Genomic DNA, 27,439 nt, shown 5'->3' with positions numbered 1-27,439 from the left:
AGTAATGAGCGGATAAGGAGGCAGAGTGAGAGGGATGGAGGAGGAAAAGAGGGGGGCAAAGGACAAAAGTGTAAGTATAAAAGCTGTGTAGATCCTGAAATCTAACCCATAGTCTTTATGCGCCAGAGTCCTCACTTATAGCGCCACTGAATCTCTGCAAACATAGCGTTCTGCAGCCAGTGGTGCAGTTTATAATTCGCTTGGTTAGTATCAGTCAGGCACAACAGGCACAATTAAAGTGGATTGCAAGGTATACTGTTTGGCATGTGCTAGGGAAGAGAGGGTAAATCGAAGCTAATTCCTTGCCTGCTGCATTCCTGCTGTCCTCAGAAATCCAATAACGCTGGAGGCTCCGGTGGTTGCGTTTGCATGGATAATGTCCAGTTCTAAGCAGCAATAAACGCCTAGTGCTCACTCATCCTTGTCACTCTCTTGCCGAGATGGAGATTTACGGGCTTTTGAGCGCGCTTCCAGCCAGCTCATCACAGCTTCGGGTTTAGTGAAAAAATGTGTTTGGTCATCTGCAATTACCCGGAGTTTAGAGGGGTAGAGCATAGCATATGTAATATCAGCATCTTTAAGTTTCTTTTTAGCATTGAAGAAGGTTGCACGCTGTTTCTGCAGATCTATGGAAAAATCCGGATAAAATGACAATCTGGCATTTTCATATTTTACATCTCCCATTGCTCTAGCAGCCCTCAATACCGCGTCTCTGTCGCTGTAGTTCAGAAGCTTTAGTATAAATGTACGCGGAGCAGCTCCAGGGATTGAGATTTTGGGAGAGACCCTGTGCGCCCTTTCTACAATGAAGGCTGTGGAAAACGTGGCTCTGTCAAATAACTGTATTAATAGTTTCTTCGCAAAGTTCTCGGGTGAAGAACCCTCCGCTTTCTCTGGCAAGCCCACTATACGGATATTTGACCGGCGGTTACGATTTTCCAAGTTTTCGTGCCGATCTTTAAGTGATCTTACCTCATGCTGGGTCTGCACAGTATCTTTTTTCAAAGGCCCCATCTGATCCTCCAACCGGCTTATACGGCACTCTGTTTCTGTGACTCTGCCCCGGAGAGACTGCATGTCTGCCCGGAGGAGGGAGACATCCGATCTCACCTGCTCAAGTTTGGTCGTAATGCTGGTAAGGCTTTGCTGACAGGCAGATATCCCTTGCATAATCTGCTTGAGCGTAGGAGGTGCTGTCTCATCTTCTGAGGGGTCGTCGCCATCTTGTTCTTCCTCGTGGCGAAACTTGCGGAGCGTAGCCGCCGCTTCCGAGCCCCTTCTGGTCATGGTGAATGGATCTGAACTGATCCCAAGGGTTCACGGAGCTGAGCCGAACCGGTCCGGGTGTTAATTCTCACGGATTACTGCGGCAGGATAGAATAGTGCGGATGTAGGAGCGGGAGCTGATCTCTAGCACGTCCTCACCCCATGAGCCTCCGGCCACGCCCCCGGATATGTTTTGTTTTAAACCATTCCATTGTTGCCCTGGCTTTATGTTTAGGGTTGTTGTCCTGCTGGAAGGTGGACCTCAGCCCTAGTCTCCAGTCTTTTGCAGACTGGAAGTTTTCTTCCAAGATTGCCCTGTATTTGGCTCCATCCATCTTCCCATCAACTCTGACCAGCTTCCCTGCCCCTGCTGAAGAGATGCACCCCCGAGCATGATGCTGCCACCACCATATTTGACAGTGGGGATGGTGTGTTCAGAGTGATGTGCAGTGTTAGTTTTCTGCCACACATACGTTTTGCATTTTGGCCAAAAAGTTCCATTTTGGTCTCATCTGACCAGAGCACCTTCTTCCACATGTTTGCTGTGTCCCCCACATGGCTTGTGGCAAACTGCAAATGGGACTTCTTATGCTTTTCTGTTAACAATGACTTTCTTCTTGCCACTCTTCTATAAAGGCCAACTTTGTGCAGTGCACAACTAATAGTTGTCCTATGGACAGATTCCCCCCCCTGAGCTGTAGATCTCTGCAGCTCGTCCAGAGTCGCCATGGGCCTCTTGACTACATTTCTGATCAGTGCTTTCCTTGTTCGGCCTGTGAGTTTAGGTGGACGGCCTTGTCTTGGTAGGTTTACAGATGTGCCATACTCCTTCCATTTCTGAATGATCGCTTGAACAGTGCTCCGTGGGATGTTCAAGGCTTTGGAAATATTTTTGTAGCCTAAGCCTGCTTTAAATTTCTCAATAACTTTATCCCTGACCTGTCTGGTGCGTTCTTTGGACTTCATGGTGTTGTTGCTCCTAATATTTTCTTTGACAACCTCTGAGGCCGTCACAGAGCAGCTGTATTTGTAGTGACATTAGATTACACACATGTGCACTTTATTTAGTCATTAGCACTCATCAGGCAATGTCTATGGGCAACTGACTGCACTCAGACCAAAGGGGACTGAATAATTACGCACATTCCACTTTGCAGTTATTGATTTGTAAAAATGTTTGGAATCAAGTATGATTTTTTTTTTCCACTTCTCATGTGTACACCATTTTGTATTGGTCTTTCACGTGGAATTCCAATAAAATTGATTCATGTTTGTGGCAGTAATGTGAAAAACTGTGGAAAATTTCAAGGAGGCCAAATACTTTTGCAAGCCACTGTATATGCAAAACGCAAACGCATAAAAACACACGCAAAACACATTAAAAACGCATCTGCGGGAAATAAAACACTAACCCTAATACAGTAATATTGCAGCAAAAATACACACACACATAAAAAATTCACCTGACAGAAAACGCGACCTTTCACGCTCTGTTATGTGTACACCCAGCCTCAATCTATAAAAGATTTTTTGGCAATTGGTGAAAATATTGTAAGTGGCAGCACACAGTTTCTTTAACAATTGCTTGGGAGCAGCCTCGGACAGGCCCACCGAACCACCGATGGTCCCATCGGTGGGCCCCGGCCGTCCCGCCTCCTGGGGGCCCCAGTGCTAAAAAGGAGGGGGGCTAAGCGCAGGAAGGGGGGACATTGTGCACAGATCGGCGGGAAGGGGCGGAAGCCTCCCCCCCCTCCCTCACCTAGGGGCCCCCCTTCCGCGCTCCCCCCCCCCCCCCCAGAATTGCAGCCAGCGGCAGCAGCGGGGAAGAATCACTTAACGGCATGACGGAGATCCGTAGCTCTGCGTGCCGCTGGCTGGTCTGTCTCTGTCTCCTGAACTGACTGTCCAATCACGCTCTCGCAGGAAGTACTGCGAGAGCGTGATTGGACAGTCAGTTCAGGAAACAGAGACCAGCCAGCGGCTCGCAGAGCAGAGCTACGGATCTCCATCATGCTGGTAAGAGATTCATCCCCGCTGCTGCCGCTGGCTGCAATTCTGGAGGGGAGGCCCCTAGGTGAGGGAGGGGGGTGGCTTCCGCCCCACCCCGCCGATCTTTGCCCGCTGCCAACCTGATTGCGTTTTGGGGGGGGGGGGGGTATTGCTGCCCACATTACGATTTTCAGGTGTCTGCTGCACACATTGCGATTTTCTGGTGTCTGCTGCCCACATTACGATTTTCTGGTGTCTGCTGCCCACATTACGATTTTCTGGTGTCTGCTGCCCACATTACGATTTTCAGGTGTCTGCTGCCCACATTGCGATTTTCTGGTGTCTGCTGCCCACATTACGATTTTCTGGTGTCTGCTGCCCACATTACGATTTTCTGGTGACTGCTGCCCACATTGCGATTTTCTGGTGTCTGCTGCACACATTGCGATTTTCTGGTGCCTGCTGCCCACATTGCGATTTTCTGGTGACTGCTGCCCACATTGCGATTTTCTGGTGCCTGCTGCCCACATTGCGATTTTCTGGTGTCTGCTGCCCAGTGCCCACATTACGATTTTCTGGTCACTGCTGCCCACTTTTGGGGGGGTATCTGCCACCAACCTGATTGCATTTTGGGGGGTATCTGCCGCCAATCTGATTGCATTTTGTGGGGGTATCTGCCGCCAACCTGATTGCATTTTGTGGGGGTATCTGCCGCCAACCTGATTGCATGTTGTGGGGGTATCTGCCGCCAACCTGATTGCATTTTGTGGGGGTATCTGCCGCCAACCTGATTGCATGTTGTGGGGGTATCTGCCGCCAACCTGATTGCATTTTGTCGGAAAATCTGCTGCGATTTGACTACTTGATGAATTATCATGAGGCATGTAACTACTTGAATATTTTATCTAAAATGTATCTGGTCGGACCTAATCTCTGTGAATAACACCGCTACTTATGTTGTTGTTTTTTTTTTTTTTTAAGTCTGCCCATGACTCATCGTGACCACGCCGATGTTCCAGTGCGTGGTGACACCCATTTACTCTCGCTGTGGCGCGCTGCGCGCGCCGCATGTGGACATATCCCTATTGGAGACTGTCCTCAGAAGTGCTCACAATCTTTTCCCTACCTTAAACTTATGCAAAATTTCTAGAGTACATGTGTATGTGAGCCCAAAATGGGGGGGGGGGGAGGAGGGGATCGGGGGGGGGGGAGAGGAGGGGATCGGGGGGGGCCCCAGGCGGAAACTTCCTTGGTGGGCCCTTAGTGTCCCAGTCCGACCCTGCTTGGGAGTCCAAATTTTCTATTATTAAGCTGAGTTTGGGGGGGGGGGGGGGGGAGGGGCTGTCTTATGCTGCCCATTTTCTTAAGGGTAGGTGCACTCGTAACATAACATGAAAGACTGCGTTTTATGTCATGTGCATATTTTTTGTGTGTGCATTTTTGCTATGTTTTTACTGCATTTTTGGTGCGTTTGCGTTAGTGTTTAGTGTTTTTTCAAGCATTTTGCGTGCGTTTTAATGTGTTTGTGGTTCGCATATATAAAACGCATATGCGTTTTGCATGTGTTTTTCATGATTTTGATATTCTTTTTCTGAATGCAGAACATTAAAGTTTGCCAAGCAAGGCTTGTGTTAATTTTGCACTGCTGTATGCTAAACTACTATCCAATTTTACAGAAAATGATATGAGGAAAGTGTAGGAATTCAAGCTTGTGCGCTTATTATTGGTGAATTATAATGTTCTTTGTAGTTCCAGATGGAGACAACCCGACAGAAGTGCTACAACCGAGGGGGAGACAATGCTGGAACTGCAGAAGGCCCATACAGTGAAGTTCAGCTTCCTCAAGCAAGTCTTTATACATTTTTTAAAACAGACTTTTAGGGACAACACACACATTTATTTTAATCAAAGCTAAAAATAATTGGTTGCTCATGGGAATAAAGCAAATATTTTAATATCATATCAAAAAAACCACAAAAGTAAAAAACTCTAAAAACAAACCCCTTGTATCCCCTACATAATGGAGATTGCTGGCCCACTCCCTACAGCCACTGCAAGCAACCAACACTTTCATCAGCCACACCTACAAAGGGTAATTGGATGCTTAATATCAGTTTAGTCCATATAGAAACGCTGCAGGAAGATATTTCAAGATATTTTTTTTGTTGTTGTCGTAAGAGGTATACATTATTACTCTATTATCTACTATTATTAAAATAGTACATTTAAAGCCCTGTAACTATAAGGCTACATTTCCACTTTAGCGTGACATTTTGGCCTGCAAAAAATTGTGTAAGATTTTTCTGATTGGTGAAAATTCGCATGTACATTTTTACGTGTTTTATGCAAATTTTCGTGCGCGAAAATTTGCATTAGTTAAATATAATATAATCTGCCTAGTAACAGCTTAGTTATGACTGCTGACAACTTCCTGTAACCATGGATCTATTGCTAATATTCGGGTAAATAATGCGAAAATTCCCATTGCCTATACAAAGCATTGTATGCGAATCGTACGCGATGTCCGAAAAAATGATACAGGTCCTCAGATTTTTTCATGCGTACAAATGCGTACGAAAATTCACATTGGATGGAAACAGCCCCTTTCACTACCATTAGTTGCAAAATCAATGCAAATTTTCTGCGAGAAAAATCTGACACAAAACGCACAAGTGGAAACCAGGCCTAACAGTACTGGTACCAAATGCAAATAATTTCTAAGAGCTGTAGAAGAAAAGTGTGTTTATATACATGGATTCCATATTTAGAATTTTTAATTATTATTGATGTTAGTTCTAGCAACTTCCTATCCATGAAGATTTTTTTCTATGCATAAATCTTTTGAGACTTCACCTGCTGTAACAATGGGAAGGGCCCATATGCAATTCCCCTTTTCTCCTCTGTTTTCTCCTAGGTGATAGTTTTTCATCTTCTCTTTAACTACCTAAAGACCACTTCATGCCAATTGGCTTGAACGCGGCGGCTGCCCTGCACGCGCATCCCCACTTGAATGACTCTGCTCTGTCATCAGTCTCCCAGATCGCCATCTGCCGTCTATTTACATTGTACAGTGCTGCGATCTACAGCAGCGCTGTTCTGGGGACAGCCGTGACACTCGGCTGTCCCCTGGGGAGGCACAAGAGTGATTGGCTCTCACAGGCTGATGCCCATGACAGCCGATCGCTGTCATTAGCTGTCGGGGGAGGGAAAAAAAATAATAATCTGGAAATTTATAGAAACAATAAATAAATACAAAAATAAATAAACAAACATTGCAGGAGCGATCAGAGCCCACCAACAGAAAGATGGGGGGGAATCACTTGTGTGCTGAGTTGTACAGCCCTGCAGCGAGCCCTTAAGCCGCATCTACACGCGTAGATGCGGCCGCGATGCTCCTTATCAATCGAGCCGCTGATGCGGCTCGATTGATAAGATCCGACAGGACGGATCTTAGCACCGCCAATTCCCTGCTCGCTCCCCGCGAGGGGACAATTGCAGGGAATCGAGCGGCGCGGCGCGGCGACGAGCGGGAATCGAGCGGGTATTGATTCCCACGCGCGCCGAGCAGGGACGCGGCGGGCACGCGGAAGAGGCGATCCGGCGGCTAATCGAGCCGCCGGATCGCCACAATCTCTCCCCGTGTAGACAGGGCTTTAAAGCTGCAATGGCCTGCATTGTAAAAAACAGCCTGGTCACTGGGGGGGGGGGGGGGGGGGTGTAAACCTATGGTCCTGATGTGGCTAAAATAAATTTTCAGCATTTCACAATTAAAAATGTACCAAAAGTAGTGGACAAAGTACTATCAAAATAGTGTTATGTATTTTCTTGCTTGCTGTAGGATTAAAGGGAATTTTTTCACAAGGTGTGAAAATATCAACTTGGAGAAAACTAAGAAAAAAGGTGAATTGTATATGGGTCATGTTGTATAGTTACTACACTTGAGCTGCATCCTCACCTGAGGTATCTATAGTGGTACTTTAGATGAAGATTCTAGCTTGGTTTCATACCGGTAACTAAGGCCAGGAGTGTCTTGGACAAGATGGGGACACAAAGTATTATATTAAAGCGGACCCAAACCAAACATTTTTTTTAATTAAAAATATTTAGTTGCACCACTCTGACACATACAAAGATAAATAAACACTCCTTCAAGCCTATGGGCATTTCAGTGCATGCTTTTCACCCTTCTCTTTTCATAACTAGGGTAATACAGGTGGCAGCCATTAGCGATTCCTCCATTGCCAGACACCACCTACTCCACTAGTTTGCCGGATTTTGTCCCGGCAATTTGAAAGGAAGGGAGGGGTTCCTCCAATAAATGTAAAATATTTCATATTTGTCATCCTGCAGCTGAAAAAATGCTGCTATTTATTATTATAAGTTAAAAAATAGATTTTATTTCTGAAATCTTGTATTTTTAATTTGGGTCCACTTTAAGAGCTATGAATGTCCTCTTTTTCTATTTTTCATTGAAGATAAATATGTTGTTTCAGGGGGAGGTTTGTGAAGAGAAAGGAGAAAAGAAAATTCCAGAAACCACGTATGCTACAGTTCAGAATCCTAAGGTATGTCCTTATGAAATTGTAAAGCAAAGGTCCATCCATGAAGATCCATTCTATGCATAAGTGTAACAACTGAAGAGGCAGCCGCGGCGAACAGCACCGCCGCCGCAGCTGCCTCCATTCCCCCACCCATCCCTCCGGCGTCTAGGACGCCGAGGTCGGGTCGCTGGTTAGGCAATGGGGTCCCAGTCTCGCGCGGGCGCGCGCAAAGACGGGACCTTTATGCTGGAAGGAGGCTTGTCAGCTGACCGGCTGGTCAGCTGACCTCAGAGGAGACTCACGGTGCCCAGGATTGGCTGAGTGCAGGGGGGCATGCCAATGAGGTCTCCTCTGCTTCTTAAGCCTCCGGGCTTCAGTCTGGCGCTGTCTGCTGTCGTGAATGCATGCTGTGTTAGGGCTCAGACCTTAGACTAGATCCCAGGTGTTGAAACCAAGGACTTCACACCTAGACTAGGATTATTTGTATTGTGATTGATATTCAGCATGTAGCATTGTAGTGTGTTGTGTTGGAGGTATAATGGTTAGGATAGCAGCCTACAGAGTGGTGGGCCTGGGTTCAATTCCTGGGCCTGGCCAATGTATGTGATTTGGCCTTTAAAATCCTACAAATCCCTAAGCAAGCTCATTTTTCTCTTGGATATATCACAATGGACCATGCTAGGCTGGTTTCAGCATGTAGCATTGTAGTGTGTTGCGTTGGTGGTATAATGGTTAGGATAGCAGCCTACAGAGTGGTGGGCCTGGCCAATGTATGTGAGTTGGCTTTTAAAATCCTACAAATCCCTAAGCAAGCTAATTTTTCTCTTGGATATATCATAATGGTACATGCTAGGCTGGTTTCAGCATGTAGTGTTGGTGGTGGTATAGTGGTGAAGAGAGCTACTTACCGAACACTGGACCTGGGTTCAATTCCTGGCCAAGGTATGTAAGCTGGGTTTTGAGATCCTACAATTCCCTGGAAGATGAGACCCTCCTCCCTCCGCGAGGGAGGGAGTCTATTGAGTAGAAATACTTCTTATTAGGTAGAAATCAGTTAGGGGGGGGGGGGAATTTAAATTCCACGGAATTCCGTTTTGTTCCGCGGAAATTCCGAAATAGGGCTAGTCGCTTCGGAACCGGAATCACCAAATTCCGTCCGGAATCGCGGAATTTAGAATTCCGCGGAATGCAGCGACCATCCCTAGTATTCTGGCATACGTGTCTGGTCTGTCGTACACTGTTTTAATTATTATTGATGTTAGTTCTAGCAACTTCCTATCCATGAAGATTTTTCACTATGCATAAGTCTTTTGAGAATTAATCTGCTGTAACAATGGGAAGGGCCCATATGCAATTCCCCTTTTCTCCTCTGTTTTCTCCTAGGTGATAGTTTTTCATCTTCTCTTTAACTACCTAAAGATCACTTCATGCCAATTGGCATGAACGCGGCGGCTGCCCTGCACGCGCAACCCCACTTGAATGAATCTGCTCCGTCATCAGTCTCCCAGATCGCCGTCTATTAACATTGTACAGTGCTGCGATCTACAGCAGTGCTGTACTGGGGACAGCTGTGACACTCGGCTGTCCCCTGGGGAGGCACAAGAGTGATTGGCTCTCACTGATGCCCATGACAGCCAATCGCTGTCATTAACTGGCGGGGGAGGGAAAAAAAAGAATTAAAAAATCTGGAAATTTATAAAAACAATAAATAAATACAAAAATAAATAAACAAACATTGCAGGAGCGATCAGAGCCCACCAACAGAAAGATGGGGGGGAATCACTTATGTGCTCAGTTGTACGGCCCTGCAGCGAGCCCTTAAAGCTGCAATGGCCTGCATTGTAAAAAATAGCCTGGTCACTAGGGGGGTGTAAACCTATGGTCCTGAAGTGGCTAAAATAACTTTTCAGCATTTCACAATTAAAAATGTACCAAAAGTAGTGGAAAAAGTACTATCAAAATGGTGCTGTGTATTTTTTTGCTTGCTGTAGTTTTAAAGGGCATTTTTTCACAAGGTGTGAAAATACCAACTTGGAGAAAACTAAGAAAAAAGGTGAATTGTATATGGGTCATGTTGTATAGTTACTACACTTCAGCTGCATCCTCACCTGAGGTATCTATAGTGGTACTTTAGATGAAGATTCTAGCTTGGTTTTATACCGGTAACTAGGGCCAGGAGTGTCTTGGACAAGATGGGGACACAAAGTATTATATTAAGAGATATGCATGTCCTCTTTTTCTATTTTTCATTGAAGATAACAGAGTAACCAAGCAGCTTAGGGTGACCCAAACTACTAGGAATGTATAGGGGGATGAAAGGAACCAAAAAGCCCTCCTACTAAAAAAAGCAAAGCTTGGTGTAATTGCCTTCTTAAAACAGAAGGAAATTTGCAATAATTCAGTTATAAATGAACATTTGTGGTTACCCACAATGCACACCTACTAAATATGCAAATTATCCCTTTCCGCCCTTGTTAAGCCAAGCAAGCATCCAGAACCGCTGGTTTATAGCAAGCCTATAGCTTTAAGTTTTACACAGCCATATCAAACCCACATGTAGACAGTCTGTTTCGGACTTTTGGTCCTCATCAGTACATGGCAGGGATTGATAAGGCTGTATGAAATAGGGCTTGGTCGAGTACAACAGAGTAACCAAGCAGCTTAGGGTGACCCAAACTACTAGGAATGTATAGGGGGATGAAGATAAATATGTTGTTTCAGGGGGAGGTTTGTGAAGAGAATGGAGAAAAGAAAAATCCAGAAACCACGTATGCTACAGTTCAGAATCCTAAGGTATGTCCTTATGAAATTGTAAAGCAAAGGTCCATCCATGAAGATCCATTCTATGCATAAGTCGTTGAAGTGTAATGTCAAGTCTTTTTGGAATTCAACCATTATAACAATGACAATATTCAATAGTTACTAGGCATACATGCAAAAAGGGTGCCGGGGAAATTTGGGTGCCAAGTGCTTTCGGTACCCAAATTTTATTTTATAGCTGCAGTTAATATTGGTGCCTATGGGGCAACCAAAGTTTTGTGGTTGCTCCGGCACACAAATTTTCCATTTTCAATTACTAGACTTATATTGCATCCTCACCTGGGGTATGTGTAGTGGTACTTTATATGTAAATTCAAGCTCAGCTTGCTACAGGTAACCCAGGAAGTAAGGATGCGTGAATTTGCCCAAACCTGTTTGTTGAAATCTGTCGCAAAATAAACCTTTTCCACAAAATAATTGCCATTTTGCTCATTTGCATTGAAGTCTACGGGAATAAACCTCAAAGCTGATGGCAAAGCCCCCGTTCAAGATATTGACACCAAATTTGGTATGTGTATTTCAGCTAAAGGTGGTCGATTTGCCTTCAGATACGACCAAAAGATAGATCCCTCTCTGAATCTGATCAGAGAGGGATTGTATGGCCACCTTCTGCAAACAGATTGTGAATCGATTTCAGCCTGAAACCGATCACAATCTGTGGAGGAGCTGCCGCTGCTGACGCCGCCTCCCCACCACCACCCCCCCTGCATACATTACCTGTTCCGGCCGGCGCGAGTCCCCTGGTCCACCGCTGTCTTCTTCTCCGCCTGGTCCCGGCATCTTCTCCGCTTTGGCTCCCAGCTGGCATCTTCTCCCATCACACATCCGGCATCCGCGTATAACTTTCTGTCACTCCAGTGACAGCGGAAGTACAAATAGAGCGCCCTCTATTTGTACTTCCGCTGTCACTGCAGTGACACAAGAAGTTATGCCGGATGCCGTGATGCGGAAAAGATGCCAGCCGGGAGGTGACAGCGGGGACTCATGCCGGCGGAGCAGGTAATGTATCTCCGCTATATTGCGTCGGTCGTTAGGCATTCGAATTTTTAAACCAATGCAGTGTCATATTGAACTGGATTTTGATTCCATGTAATGCCCCCATACAAGCTATTGTCACCATATTTGCCATGTTTGTCAGTATCAGTAATGGAAACATGTAAAAAAAAATGATTTCACTCCCTGAGGTTCAGTTTCTGCTGGATTTCTGTGCAAAAAGGGATTCAACTAATTTTTATAACCCTTTTTCCTGTAACTTACCAAAATGTGTCAAGCAGGGGTCTAGTATACATTTTGAGTATAATAAAAGCTATAATGTCAAAACTAGTCCCCAAAATCTCAGATCATTTATACTTCCGAGCTGCAGCTGCTCAACATGCACAGATACAAATGTAAAGGTAGCCACACATCTAGCGATGATGGGCAGATTCCACCAAGAGTCAAGTCTCTCTGATCGAATCTAATTAGAAAAAGATCTCTCGGCTCCCCACACACCGCAGTCCGATTCCCGATCGATTTCAGCATAAAATCTCTCAGGAATCGGCCATGTTTGCCATCTCACAGCTGACCCCCGCGTGTATATATGTACACACTCCTTCCCCCAGCGTGTGTGCATTTAAACATTGCCTGTCCTGTGTCACCCACCGTGTGGTGCTCCTCTGTCTTTGCAATCCCCGTGCGTTATTGTATTGAATTCAATACAAAAAAATTAGTTTGCCGACATATGTTGATGATGCTACGTGACCCTGGCACGGATCAACAAGGATCTCCAGGAGACATGGCACAATCCGAGGTACACGACAAGGGATCAACACGCCAATGATTAGTATAAGCCGTGAGTATAAGACCCCACCCCATGTCTTCCCCATTTGCGTTATGCAGAGTGCGTATTGGAAGCTAAGCTTCAGCTTCCAATCAGAGCAGTTTCTAGGCTGAATTGCTCTTAGGGCTACGGTGTACAAATTGCACATATAGGTGCACCAGTACAGGTTAGCTAGATGTAGGTGTCCCAGTATACGTTAGCCAGGTATAGGTTCTCCCATACAGGTAAGCTAGCTATAGGTGCCCCAGTATAGGTTAGCCAGGTATAGGTGGTTCAGTACAGGTTAGGTAGCTATAAGCGCCCCAATATAGGTTAACCAGGTATAGGTGCCTCAGTATAGGTTAGCTAGCTATAGGTGCCCCAGTACCGGTTAGCAAGCTATAGGTGTTCCAGTATAGGTTAGCCAGGTATAAATTTCCTTATACAGGTTAGCTAGCTATAGGTGCCCAGTACAGGTTAGCTAGCAATAGATGCCCCAGTATAAGTAAGCCAGGTATAGGTGCCCCAGTACAGTTAGCTAGCTATAAGTGTCCTGGTATAGGTTAGCCAGGTATTGGTGCCCCAGTATAGGTTAGCTAGATTTACAGTAGGTATAGGATCCCCCACCTCCCCGCAGCGGTCCCCCTCCCTCTGCAGTGATAGTGGGCGGCCAGCGCTTTTGCTCACCATGCCTTTCTTCTGCGCAGATCGCACCACCAGCTCAGGTCTTCTCTATCCACAGTACCAGGGCACGGCTTGATGATGTAATCAAGCTGCATCCCAGTACTGTGGACAGAGAAGACCAGAGCTGGTTGTGCTATCGGTGCAGTTCAGAGAGAGGCATGGTGAGTAACAGCGCCAGTTGCCTAATACCTGCACATTATTGCTGGAGAAGGAGAGGGGGAGGGGTGGATTCACTGCAGGGGGAGGGTGATCGCTGAGGGGTGGACAGCTATACTGGGCCACATATAGCCAGATAACCTATACTGGGTCACTTACAGCTAGCTAACCTATTCTCGGGGTACATGGTGCTCTAGAAAACCTCTTGGGCAACATGCCCAACACTGTGTTTGACATAGCGCTTTCAGCTAATTTTTACTGCCCGACACAGTGTCAGTGTTAGCTGAGTTTGACCTAGTGTGTATACATAGCTTAAGTCAATTGTTCCAATCACCCAGATGTGCTGGACTGGATTCCTAATGATGCCTAATGATCAACCCTCCAACTATCAGGAAACAAGTTATTATATATTATTTGGTCGTACCAATGGTCTAGCACCATACAAAATAAATGGGATACAGTTGGGGACATAAAACTTGGAGAAGGACTTAGGAGTGCTCATCGACAAGTTAAATAATCATACTCAATGCCAAGCCGCTGCAGCTAAAGCTAACAAAATTTTGGGATGCATTAAAAGGGAAATAAAAACTCGAGATGCTAGCATAATATTGCCCCTGTTTAACTCTCTAGTAAGGCCACATCTGAAATATGGAATTCAGTTCTGGGCACCACATTACAAAAAAGATATTGCAGTTTTAGAGCAGGTGCAGAGACGAGCAACAAAATTGATACGTGGGATGGAAAGTCTCGCTTACCAAGAAAGGTTAGATAAACTGGGTTTATTTAGTCTAGAGAAAAGACGCCTTAGAGAAGATCTAATTAACATGTATAAATACATCAGAGGGCAATATAATAGCTTGGCGGATGAGCTTTTTATCCCTAGGCCTTCTCAAAGGACTAGAGGACATGATCTGCGCATGGAGGAAAAACGTTTTAGCCATTTATTTAGGAAAGGGTTCTTTACAGTAAGAGTGATTAAGATGTGGAATGCATTGCCACAGGAAGTCGTTATGGCAAACTCTATACCTGCATTTAAAGGGGGCTTAGATGCTTTCCTTGCGTTGAAAGACATCCATGGCTACAATTACTAGGTAATGCCTAATGATGTTGATCCAGGGATTTTATCTGATTGCCATCTGGAGTCGGGAAGGAATTTTTCCCTTTAGGGGCTAATTGGACCATGCCTTGTAAGGGTTTTTTCGCCTTCCTCTGGATCAACAGGGATATGTGAGGGAGCAGGCTGGTGTTGTACTTTGTACTGGTTGAACTCGATGGACGTATGTCTTTTTTCAACCAAAATAACTATGTAACTATGTAACTTAATACATTAGCTACCCAGGTGCTTTTGATGTAGTCACTTAGAATACTGTCCAAATGGCAGGTTTGCCACAGTTCAAATCAGTATAATAATTTCTGTGAATACTCTTTGATTCTTGCATTAGACCTTACCGATCAATTTGTCCTAGAAGAATATGATCTCAGTATAGCAATATACTGTATATGTACTGTTGATGTGCTCACAGCACCCCATACACTGCAATCAGGAAAACAAAGTGAGATGATAAGTGCAACTCCACTGTGGGAACACGCCTGTGCTGTACCCCAACTCCCACTGCAGACTGCTTACCAAGTCACCACCCACTCCTAAATAGAATGGGCTTTTTGGTAATTTGCCAACCTCAGCGCTTTAGCTCAGTAGGCCAGTTGCTTACACTGACCTGCAATAAATCAAAACCGCATATGATGTAGTATGTCTGTATCAACCGGATCTAGACAGCAAAACAAAAAAGACACACTTCAGTCCAGTCTACCAAGTATGGCTGTCTCTATGGTCTGCCACTCAAACAGCCTCACAGTTTACCACAACAATTGTCACTGCTCACTCAAATAGGGGATTATTTAATTAAATGTGTACCAGTGGGATCTCTGGCAAAGGTAGCAACTTTCAGAAAATCCAGTCAACAATGTGTTAAAAAAACTTTTTTATTTTTTATTTTAAAAGGTCCAATAAAAATCAATTGTACCATAACACAATTCCATTAAATACAGTACACTCTCTGCACAGCTGCAAATCCACAGCAAAGTATAAAGGAGAGGCACCTCCAAGCTCACTTGAGCAATCTCACCCTCCGACGCATCCCGCTTAGGCATTGTATGATTCCCATGGCTCTTCTCCTCGACAATCTCTGAAAACTGCTTTACATAGCTTAACAACTTTTTGACATGTACTTTGGGGTACTCTCAATACATGTACCAAACTACCAAATGAGGTGTCGATATCAGGTATGGACACTATAAAGTCAACCGCAAAATCAGCCCTATAGCCTTCAATACAAATGCAAAAAAATCCCTTCTCAGGAGCATCTTGGTCAAAATGAGGACACACACAGTCTTATTTGGAGGCATATGCATATTTGTATCGTTTTTATTGAAGATAAACATGTTGTTTTAGGTGGAGGTTTCGCAACAGAATGGAGCAATGAAAAATGCAGAAACTACATATGCTAAAGTTCAGTATCCTAAGGTATGTCCTTATGAAATGTTAAAGCAAAGATATACAGGGCCGGATTTCTGGGAAGGCCACAAAGGCCAAGGCCTAGGGCGATAAAATCTGATAAAATCAGAAGGGTGGCAGGACTTGAAGAGAGAAGTGGTCATATGTCAAAGTAAATCATCCCTTTTGGTCCCGCAGCGCAGCCAGCCAATGCCCTGCTCTGCACTAATAGCTGAATTCCAGAGTTCCCCAATCCCTGCATATCTTTCACAATTCCTGGTGTGATGTGAGAAATATCAGGGATTTACATATTTACATTACAAAGCAGATAGAACTAAGTTCTGCTAAGTTTTAATGCAGGCATTCACAAACATCAGTTTTTAGGTTTTTTTCTTCTTAGCCAGCAGTGGTCTCAGTTAACTCTTTCCTGACTCGTTTTCTGTCTTTCAATTGCTACCATCTATGAGAACTGCAGAAATAAAAATGCTGTTTGCTTTCCTTTCATTGCTTAACTGTCACTGTCACCCAAGCTGTTACTACCTCTATGCTAGTGTGTATGGTTTGGCATCCTTCTGCTTTCCTGTAGCAGTAGAGCATTGTACCATCTTAGCCATCAGCGAAAGCAGAGAGTTTTGAATCAGAATGATACCATTTATTGGCTTAAAAGAAAAAGAGTAAGCTTTCTGCTAATAAACCTTCTTCAGACTTTGTTCCTGTATACTGTCAATATGTTAGTGCACACCACCATATGTACATTCAACATTCAAAAGAGATGCATAGATTTTTCAGCAAATATAAATAAATGTCATTCAGATGCTTTAAGCTGAACTCTTGCACAGGACAGAAGGAAAACAGGAAAATGCACCTTGTATGTTTTTAGAGAGCCTGTCTAATTCCCCCTCATATGTGTCCAATCTGAAGTTGTAATTTGATCTCTCCCTTGTGTCACCTGACTGCCACAACATCTAAGCTCATTTGAAAGCACAGGATGTTAACAATATGTCTGCTTCCATGAAAGCAGGAAGTAGACACTGCCGATTTATTGCAGGATTTATATCAGCTGCAACAAAGAAATGTTTTTCTTTGAAGGTTGAAGGTTATTGTTTGTGTATCTTTTAGCGCAGAGAGGAAGTTCTGAGTTTAGGTCTTAGAAATAAGCCCATTCAAACCAATGATTGCTAGTCAAAGTGTTGGACAGAATGTTTTTTGGTGTGTGTGTGTGGGGGGGGGGGGGGGGGGAGGGGGTGCTAGGTAACAACAGGCCTAGGGCACTGGAAAGTACAAATCCTGCCCTGAAGATAACTATGATAAGTAGTAAGCTACTTTACCAAAATAAATACATACATTTTGGGGGGAGGAGGAAAGTACTAAATTCAATTTACAAGTCTGCTGCCATCCCTTATGATATATACCATGCACCATATAGTACATGCTATCCCTATGCCTCTCAATAAATAGATATTATTCCCCAACCCAAGTTCTAACATTGACACCCCCCACCGCTATCATTATCATTATTATTTAGTTCGGCACCCACACACACTCACTCACTCACTCATTCACACAAACAGTATGCACAGTCTTCATCTCAAAATAAACTTTCCCAAACATAGTGGGGTATAGAAATAAGCGACAGCCGGATATAGTGAGAAGGTACAATACTTTAGTGGTCCATAACTTATTCTGTAGCTAAGCACAGTATGCTGGTAGATTAGGTGAGACAGAATAGGAGAGGTAGCATGAAGATAGGATGGTGAGTAGAGGGTCATAATTGGTGATGGTGACATGGCATTGAAAGGTATTGATATGAGCAGAATGAAGGCATAATGGATAGCACTCTTGTACTGTAGAGCTTAGGAAAGTATTAGGTTTAAATCTAGAGATGGCCCGAACGGTTAGCCTGCGAACTTATTCGCGCAAACAACGCGGATTCGTGTTTGAGTCGAACCGCGAACACTTAGCGAGTTCGACCCGCCCCCTATACTACATGATTGGGCTAAACTTTGACCCTCTACATCACAGTCAGCAGACACATGGCAGCCAATCAGGCTGCACTCCCTCCTGGAGCCCCCCCTCCCCCTTATAAAAGGCTGCAGCATCTGCGATTTTCTCACTCTGTCTGCTGCTGCTATTAGTGAGAGAAGGGAGAGAGGTTGCTGGAGAGATAGGGGAAGCTTAATTAGGTCTTGTTAGCTTGCTCCTTGCTGATATTTGTTGCTGAAAAGTACCAGAAAACAGCACTTTTGAGAGCTAATGTTCTTGTGATGTTTTTTTGTGTGTGGCCCACTGACACTGCATATACAGCCCTGTCTGTCGCAGCTGGCCCTTGCTTATTGCTATACTGTGCCAGGCCCAGCACATTCAGTGCATACCTTTTCACTGCACCTGTGTGACTGCACATTGTATTATACCACCACCAGTCACTGCATACCTTTTCACTGCACCTGTGTGACTGCGCATTGTATTATACCACCAGCAGTCACTGTATACCTTTCACTGCACCTGTGTGACTGTACATTGTATTATACCACCACCAGTCACTGCATACCTTTCACTGCACCTATGTGACTGCACATTGTATTATACCACCAGCAGTCACTGCATACCTTTTCACTGTACCTGTGTGACTGCACATTATATTTTACCACCAGCAGTCACTGCATACCTTTCACTGCACCTCTGTGTGACTGCACATTGTATTATACCACCAGCAGTCACTGCACCTGTGTGACTGCACATTGTATTATACCACCAGCAGTCACTGCATACCTTTCACTGCACCAGTGTGACTGCACATTGTATTATACCACCACCAGTCACTGTATACCTTTCACTGCACTAGTGTGACTGCACATTGTATTATACCACCAGCAGTCAGGGCATACCTCTTCACTGCACCTGTGTGACTGCACATTGTATTATACCACCAGCAGTCACTGCATACCTTTCACTGCATATGTGTAATTGCATATTGTATTATACCAGCAGTCACTGCATACCTTTTCACTGCACCTGTGTTATACCACCAGCAGTCACTGCATACTTTTCATGGCACCTGTGTGACTGCACATTGTATTATACCACCAGCAGTCACTGCATACCTTTCACTGCACCTGTGTGACTGCACATTGTATTATACCACCACCAGTCACTGCATACCTTTCACTGCACCTGTGTGACTGCACATTGTATTATACCACCAGCAGTCACTGCATACCTTTCACTGCACCTGCATGACTGCACATTGTATTATATCACAGGCAGTCACTACATACCTTTTCACTGCACCTGTGTGACTGCACATTGTATTATACCACCAGCAGTCACTGCATACCTTTCACTGCACCTGTGTGACTGCACATTGCATTATACCACTAGCAGTCACTGCATACCTTTTCACTGCACCTGTGTGACTGCACACTGTTTTATATACCAGTCAGTGCATACCTTTTCACTGCACCTGTGTAACTGCACATTGTATTATACCACCAGTCACTGCATACCTTTCACTGCACCTGTGTGACTGCACATTGTATATAACAGTCAGTGTATACCTTTCACTTGAATGGATGGCAGACTTGCCCTCCATAACAGATTCTCGTTATATGAATTCAGGTTTATTTGTCTCATCATTATACAGCAGTCAGTGCATACCTTTCACTGTATCTGTGTGACTGCTAATTGTATTATACCAGCAGTCACTGTATACCTTTCACTGCATCTGTGTGACTGCACATTGTATTATACCAGCAGTCAGTGTATACCTTTCACTGCATCTGTGTGACTGCACATTGTATTATGCCAGCAGTCAGTGTATACCTTTTACTGCATCTGTGTGACTGCACACTGTATTATACCAGTCACTGCATACTTTTCACTGCATCGGTGTGACTGCACATTGTTTTATACCAGCAGTCAATTACTTTCACTGCATCTGTGTGACTGCACATTGTATTATACCAGCAGTCAGTGTATACCTTTCACTGCATCTGTGTGACTGCACACTGTAGTATACCAGTCACTGCATACCTTTCACTGCATCGGTGTGACTGCACATTGCATTATACCAGCAGTCAGTTCCTTTCAGTGCATCTGTGTGACTGCACATTGTATTATGCCAGCAGTCAGTGTATACCTTTTACTGCATCTGTGTAACTGCACACTGTATTATACCAGTCACTGCATACTTTTCACTGCATCGGTGTGACTGCACATTGTATTATACCAGCAGTCAGTTCCTTTCACTGCATCTGTGTGACTGCACATTGTATTATGCCAGCAGTCAGTGTATACCTTTTACTGCATCTGTGTGACTGCACACTGTATTATACCAGTCACTGCATACCTTTCACTGCATCGGTGTGACTGCACATTGTATTATACCAGCAGTCAGTTCCTTTCACTGCATCTGTGTGACTGCACATTGTATTATGCCAGCAGTCAGTGTATACCTTTTACTGCATCTGTGTGACTGCACACTGTATTAGTCCAGTCAGTGCATACCTTTCTCTGCATCTGTGACTGCACATTGTATTATACCTGGCAGTCAGTGCATACCTTTTACTTGAATGGATGGAAGACTTGCCCTCCATAACAGATTCTCATTAAAGGATTACAAGTGTGTTTGTCTCATCATTGTACAGCAGGGCCTCTAAAGAGTCCTCCTGTATTGTTTTTTTCGTCACTACCTCCCTGAGTCGGAACTTGCATGCCATGCCTGCTGCCTTCCTTGGATGTGTGGTGGTAGCCATTTCTCAGGCTCCCACTCCAGACCGGAATTGAACCCTGATTCCCGGCCCATTACCCGTGGTCACCATGGTACTGAGAAAGTCCCATGGAAAGTTTATCACACAGTTGAATGAATGGCAGACTTTCCCCCCATAACAGATTCTTGTTGAAGAAACTGCACAGATAGCAGAAAAAGTAAGTTAAAAAAATAGATGCAAGCTTTAACAATGGTAGAGAAAGAATCATCTACACTCTGAGCAGTGATGAACTCCTGGACTACTGGGTTCACAGGCTTGACCTGTGGCCAGAGCTGTCACAATTTGCCATCCAACTTTTGGCTTGCCCTGCCTCAAGCATCCTAGAAAGGAACTTCAGCGCAGCTGGAGGCATTGTCAGTGAGAAGTCGCCTAGGTAAAAAAAAGTGTTCAGTACCTCACCTTTATCAAAATGAATGAGGCATGGATCCCGGAGGGCTACTGCCTGCTCGAAGACTAAGTCAGTCCCCACACAGCATCTCTGCCTGCCTGCCGGCTGCTGCTGCTGCCTGCCCCAAGACTAAGTCAGTCCCCACACAGCATCTCTGCCTGCAGGCCGCTTAACCTCCCTGGCGGTAAGCCCGTGCTGAGCACGGGCTATGCCGCGCAGGGGGATTTCTCAGGCCCTGCTGGGCCGATTTTGATAATTTTTTTTTTGCAGCATGCAGCTAGCACTTTGCTAGCTGCGTGTGCCCTCTGATCGCCACCGCTCCGCACCGATTACGCGGCGCTCCCCGCGCCGTGAGGACCCTGCCCCCCAGACCCCGTGCGCTGCCTGGCCAATCAGTGCCAGGCAGCGCTGAGGGGTAGATCGGGTCTCCCAATGACGTCACGACGTCGATGACGTCATGCCGCCTGTCGCCATGGCGACGGGGGAAGCCCTCCAGGAGATCCTGTTCTTTGATCCTGTTCTCCGATTCATGTCTCGCTACATGAAAAAATAAAAAAAATAAATAAATAAAAGACTTTGCTGCCCCTTGACGGATTTTTTATAAACCGCCAGAAGGGTTAACTGCCTTCTCCGCCACCACCAACAGGGTCCAAGACTCCAGGTGGATTCCTGAATTTTTAAAGTGAACCTAAAGTCAAAGGAAAAAAACAAGATTCACCTGGGGCTTCCCTCAGCCCCCTGCAGCCGATCGGTGCCCTCACAGCCCCGCTCTGACGCTCCAGGACCCGCCGGCGGCCACTTCCGGTTTGGCCGTCACCGGCCGACAGGCATGGGAACGCGAGTGATTCTTCGCGTTCCCAGCCAGTATATCGCCCCCTATGCTGCTATTGCGACCCCTTGAAACATCTTTTCCATCACTTTTGTGTCCAGAAACAGTGTTTGTAGTTTTTTAAGTTCCCCTGTCCATTGAAGTCTATTGCGGTTCGCAATGTTCGCCGGACATCTTTCTTGATACGTTTAGGAGGCCTGAGGGACTGAAACTGACCAGTCTAACAGTGGTAATTTCTATCCGGTGAGTTTGTTCCCCAAAAGGTGCCCTGGTGGTGGGCCTGAAATTTCCTATAGCAATTGGATTTTCAAAATGGAACTCTAGCAGCCAAATTAAGATGTAGACTCATTGTATATAGATGGTTGTTCTCTGGAAGACATTTTAGAGTATAATTTGCGCTTGAACAGTTTTTTAGGCAGGCAGCCAAGTGAAGGTGCACTCCCCTGGAATATTAAGGACTCATCTGTATTTGTAGGCTAGCTGGAGTTCTTTTATTCTTCTATGTAAGATGAAAACTTTGATGCAGAGCAGGGAATTGTCCAAAAATGAGATAGGGACGCACTGTGCTGCAATAATTTTTTTCTTTAATTCTTTTATTTTTTTGTTGATAAACCTATTGTTTCATGTGATCTGTCCACAGAATAACCAGAAGGCAGAAAGGAAAAATCAAGAGAAAAGCATGTATGCTACAGTTCAGGATCCTAAGGTATGTCCTTCTGAAATGGTACAATATTAACTTCAGCCAACACAAATATGTGCATTCTGGGTGGAACAAGACACTGCTTAATTCCCCCTCAGGTCTGCTGTCAGCTATACTGATGAAGACCCTATCTTAATGGCCCATACTCACGGGCTACAATTGTCGCCGCGACACGCAGCGGGCGCGTGTTGCGGCGACAGGTCGCCCGTGAGTATGCAATGTTGCACGTGCGCGCACCCTGAACCGTCGCTCGTCGCTGATGTCGCCAGGCGATTGACGCGGTCAATTGCCTGGTGACAGTTGCCGCCGCAACTCCGCCGCAACTGTCGCTAGTCCGCGTGGGTATGCGGACTAGCGACAGCAACAAGCAGTAAATACCTTTAGGAGGAGCAACAGCGACAGCTTCCGCCACCAGTTGCCAGGTCCCTCCGCCGTGTGTATGCGGAGGGTCCTGGCGACGAGCTGTCGCTGGCCTGTCGCGCACACGCTCCCGTGTGCTAGCGACAGGCCACAAATGTGCCTCGTGAGTATGAGGCATTACACCTGATGTGTCAGTGAAAGGCTGATAATTTAATGTACGTTACAATAGAAAACACACTGGACACTTTATGATACATTATTTCTCTGCCCTGAACCATTAAGTAAATCCTAGCATACTGTGATTTCCCCTAAAAATCTGTCTTTCTGTCTGTGCCCTCTTAAAGAAAACCTGTAACTAAAAAAAGCTCCCCTGGGAAGTACTCACCTCGGGTGGGGGAAGCCTCCGGATTTTATCGAGGTTTCCCCGTCCTCCTGTGTCCCACGGTGGTCTCGCTATGCCCCTCCGAACAGCGGGCATGTAAATATTTACCTTCCCGGCTCCAGTGCAGGTGCAGTATTGGCTCTCCGCTCGGAGATAGGTGGAAATAGCCAATCGCTGTCGATCCGCTCTGTTGCGCAGGCGCAAATCTCCTGCACCTGCGTAGTAGAGCAGACCCGACAGAGATCGGCTATTTCCGCCTATCTCCATGCTGAGAGCCACAACAGCGCCCCCGCTGGAGCCAGGGAAGGTAAATATATCAAGCCTTGTCAGGCTTGTCAAGGTAGGATTGCGGAACGCTTCGGGGGAGCCAGCTCTGGATTGCCTGCAGCTACAGGGGAGGGGGAAGCCTCAATGGGACCCTGAGGCTTCCCCCTCTCGAGGTAAGTACCCCCTAGGGGACATTTTTTTTATTACAGAGCAGGGGCGTAACTAGAAATCACTGGGCCCCCCTGCGAATATTTGGATGGGCCCCCCCCCCCCATAGGTGCCAAATAATCGTAATGGGGCAGCATTTCACAGTAAATTAATTGTAAAGTATGCAGCATTTCACCAGACAATCGTAATGTGGGCCAGAAAATCGTAATGTGGGCAGAGTTCACCAGAAAATCGTAATGTGGGCAGCAGTTACCAGAAAATTGTAATGTGGGCAGCAGTTACCAGAAAATTGTAACGTGGGCAGCAGTCACCAGAAAATTGTAACGTGGGCAGCAGTCACCAGAAAATTGTAACATGGGCAGCAGTCACCAGAAAATTGTAACGTGGGCACCAGTCACCAGAAAATTGTAACGTGGACAGCATTCACCAGAAAATCGTAATGTGGGCAGCGTTCACCAGAATATCGTAATGTGGGCCAGAAAATCATAATGTGGGCAGAGTTCACCAGAAAATCGTAACGTGAGCAGCAGTCACCAGAAAATTGTAACGTGGACAGCATTCACCAGAAAATCGTAATGTGGGCCAGAAAATCATAATGTGGGCCAGAAAATCGGAATGTGGGCAGAGTTCACCAGAAAATCGTAACGTGAGCAGCAGTCACCAGAAAATTGTAACGTGGACAGCATTCACCAGAAAATCGTAATGTGGGCCAGAAAATCATAATGTGGGCCAGAAAATCGGAATGTGGGCAGAGTTCACCAGAAAATCGCAATGTGGGCAGCAGTCACCAGAAAATCGCAGTGTGGGCAGCAGTCACCAGAAAATCGTAATATGGGCAGCAGTCACCAGAAAATCGTAACGTGAGCAGCAGTCACCAGAAAATTGTAACGTGGACAGCATTCACCAGACAATCGTAATGTGGGCAGCGTTCACCAGAATATCGTAATGTGGGCCAGAAAATCGTAATGTGAACAGAGTTCACCAGAAAATCGTAATGTGGGCAGCGTTCACCAGAAAATCGTAACGTGGACAGCATTCACCAGACAATCGTAACGTGGGCAGTGTTCACCAGAAAATCGTAATGTGGGCCAGAAAATCGTAATGTGGGCAGAGTTCAACAGAAAATCATAATGTGGGCAGCAGTCACCAGAAAATCGTAATGTGGGCAGCAGACACCTGAAAATCATAATGTGGGCAGCAGTCACCAGAATATCGTAATGTGGGCAGCAGACTCCAGAAAAAAAAATGCCCCTGTAAAAAAAACAAAAAACATTCCTTACCTGTCAGGAGTCTCTCCAGGCCTCTCAGCTCCCCGACGATCCTCCTGTGCACTGCAGCACATCTCCCGTGCGGGCAGGCAGAGTGCAGGGCTACGGCAAGATGGCTGCCGAAGCCCTGTACTGGAGACACAAATAGTCTCCAGTACAGGGCTTTGGCGGCCATCTTGCCGTAGCCCTGCTCTGCCTGGCTGCCGGAGGAATGTGCAGGCTGCCGGAGCGGGGCTGCGGGGAATTATAACTGGCGCAGCGCACAGTGAGCGGGCCCCAGAGCGGCCCTGGGCCCCCCTGCGGCTGATGGGGTCGCATCCCCGGTAGGTACGCCGGTGTTACAGAGTCTCTTTAAGACCTGTGATTGCTGTGTTTGGCTCACAGCAATCACGGGGTCAGGAACCAATTAAATTGGTTCCTGCCCGATATACTTTAAGCTTTCCTGTCAGTGTGACAGCAGAGCAAGCAGGGTCAGCAAGCAATGCAACAGCAAGCAAGCAGTGACACAGACAGCGGCAAGAATAGTGAAAACAAGTGGTGCACTTGGCAGGGATGATTGAAATCTATGCCCTGGCAGGAATAACAGCTCCTAAAAAAGGCATACATTTCAATCAGCGTGGTCCAGAAAAGTCACTTTTGTTACTTATATAGTGTTTTGGGGGAAGAAGGAGGGGTGAGGGTTTGTGCACTGTACAAGGTGTAATTTCACCAGTAGCATGATATATATAGGTCATATCACAACTGTTATTGTTTAAAATCTTTATCTTTCCCTATTGTTATTCTTGGACTGCTAAATATTACTCTTGCCATACCTCCCATAAAGACAGTAGCATAGGAACAGCCTTAGACTACTTAGACTACTCTCAGAACAAAGAGAGAACATTAGCAAGAACCAGGCTTGAGTCTCTTATCCCTCCTTCCCGTGTTGTGCTGATCACTGGTTCTGCACAGTCAGAGTTCACCGGGAATGGCAGAGGGGGGGGGGGGGGGGGGTTGTTACTGACATTTGTTGACAATGGGGTTGGGAAAGGGTTATACTAAACCCATTTGCTACAGCAAGAGAGAGGAGTCTGAAATTATTATACTGGCCACACTGTGCTATAGGGGTTGGGTTGGGGTGAGGGAGGCGTACCATGATGGACACACTTCATATTGGGGGTGGGTGGTTGGATGAGACATCTGTGCTAAGGACTGAATAGTAGGATGTCAAAGTGATCATCACGTGACCCAGGTGGCCTCTGAACTCTTTTATCAGCGCAACACGGAGCAGCAAGAAGGGAGAAAAGCAGGAAGGAGAAGTACATCAGGCAATAGCCTGGTCTAAATTTACATAGCCTTACTTCACTCTCCCTTAGTTTGGAGCTTGATGTCACCCCCTCCGCTGGTGACACCTGGTGTGATCCACACCTACTGCACCCTCCAAGTGACACAACTGTTTAGACCTATCCGGGAGCTCACAGCATGCCCCACTTGAAAATATTGTCTGCCTGTAACTGCAATAATCTTTTAGGTCTCGTTCACATCTAGGGCGTTTTTGGCCTTTTTTCAAGCGCAGGTGATTTTCAAAATCGCCCACAAAATGCTTATGCAATGATTCTCTATGAGAAGGTTCATATTGGAGCGTTTCGTCCACTTTGCGCTCCGCAAAGCGGTGCCTGTACCATTTTTGGTGTGATTTTGCTCTAATGGAAGGTATAGGAAGAGCGCTAAATGCTCACAAAATCGTTTTTTGCGGCGTTTGCTTTCACATTTTTAGAAATAAATACATTGTATTTATTTTTTTCCGGGTCAAAGAGTTCACTCCTTGACTGATGTCAGGAAGTGAAAAAACTAAATCGTTCTGCAAAATCGCTTACAAAAGCGCTTTGTACAAAAGTGGAGCGCTGAGAGGGGGGAAAAAAACGCGCAAAATAATGAAAATGAAAAAATGAAAATCGCTGGCTTCAGCAATTTCAATTTTAGATTTGAATAAAGCCTGAAAGGTCCCTTTTGTTCATATTTGATGTACTGCACATACTTAATATGTCATATCTAAAACTCTTCCTTTCGTATATCCATAAATTCAGGGAAAATAAGGTTGCACCATAACGTAGAGCTAGAGAAGTGAGTAGAGTCGGAATTAGGGAAACAATCTGCTAGCAAATTTAAAAAGTAAAATTTTAAATTAACTTCTTTCCTTTACCAGAATGTTAGATCTATAGTTATCTTTACTCAAAGACTTGGTTTCCTTCTTGCCGACAGCAAGATTCAGACTAGGAAGTCACACCACTATTAAAATGACATGTGGTGACCCAGCAGGGAGACATACGTGAAGAGAATACAGTCCTCTTAGAGCAAAGAACAGTACCAAACATTCCTCCAACTAATTCTAAAGGGCATTTATCAATATAGGTTAGTCTTTCTCTCTAGCAGTGAAATTACTGTGAGGATTTCAACTGATTTTGCCAATACACCCAGACCACAAGTATTTGAAGGATTGTACTGCCTGACATTTTGTATATGGTGCATCTGGAGGATTCCAGCTGCCAGGTCCAGAGGTATCAGGGCCAATTTGGACACGTTC

At 45.4% G+C, this 27,439-nt stretch overlaps 1 protein-coding gene and 1 long non-coding RNA gene across 9 annotated transcripts in view; one reads left to right on the top strand and one right to left on the bottom strand.

The window, feature by feature from the left end:
* Window positions 1-27,439, top strand: part of LOC137532689 (T-lymphocyte surface antigen Ly-9-like) — an 883,190-nt gene that overhangs the window by 831,181 nt on the left and 24,570 nt on the right. For 6 of the 8 annotated variants that reach the window (XM_068253506.1, XM_068253510.1, XM_068253511.1 and 3 more), the window contains 5 exons: window positions 5,005-5,100; window positions 7,749-7,820; window positions 10,518-10,589; window positions 15,707-15,778; window positions 22,372-22,437. In XM_068253506.1, the coding sequence (XP_068109607.1) occupies window positions 5,005-5,100; window positions 7,749-7,820; window positions 10,518-10,589; window positions 15,707-15,778; window positions 22,372-22,437 (378 nt within the window). The remainder of the gene's footprint in view (window positions 1-5,004; window positions 5,101-7,748; window positions 7,821-10,517; window positions 10,590-15,706; window positions 15,779-22,371; window positions 22,438-27,439) is intronic. The other 2 variants (XM_068253509.1, XM_068253508.1) reach the window with 2 other exon arrangements.
* LOC137532692 (uncharacterized) overlaps window positions 1-27,439 on the bottom strand; it is a 98,037-nt gene that overhangs the window by 48,023 nt on the left and 22,575 nt on the right. The gene's annotated exons all lie outside the window — the stretch shown is intronic.

Source organism: Hyperolius riggenbachi, chromosome 9 (assembly GCF_040937935.1).
Source record: "Hyperolius riggenbachi isolate aHypRig1 chromosome 9, aHypRig1.pri, whole genome shotgun sequence".
NCBI classification, from domain to species: domain Eukaryota; kingdom Metazoa; phylum Chordata; class Amphibia; order Anura; family Hyperoliidae; genus Hyperolius; species Hyperolius riggenbachi.
This window is presented reverse-complemented; position numbering and strand designations above follow the sequence as displayed.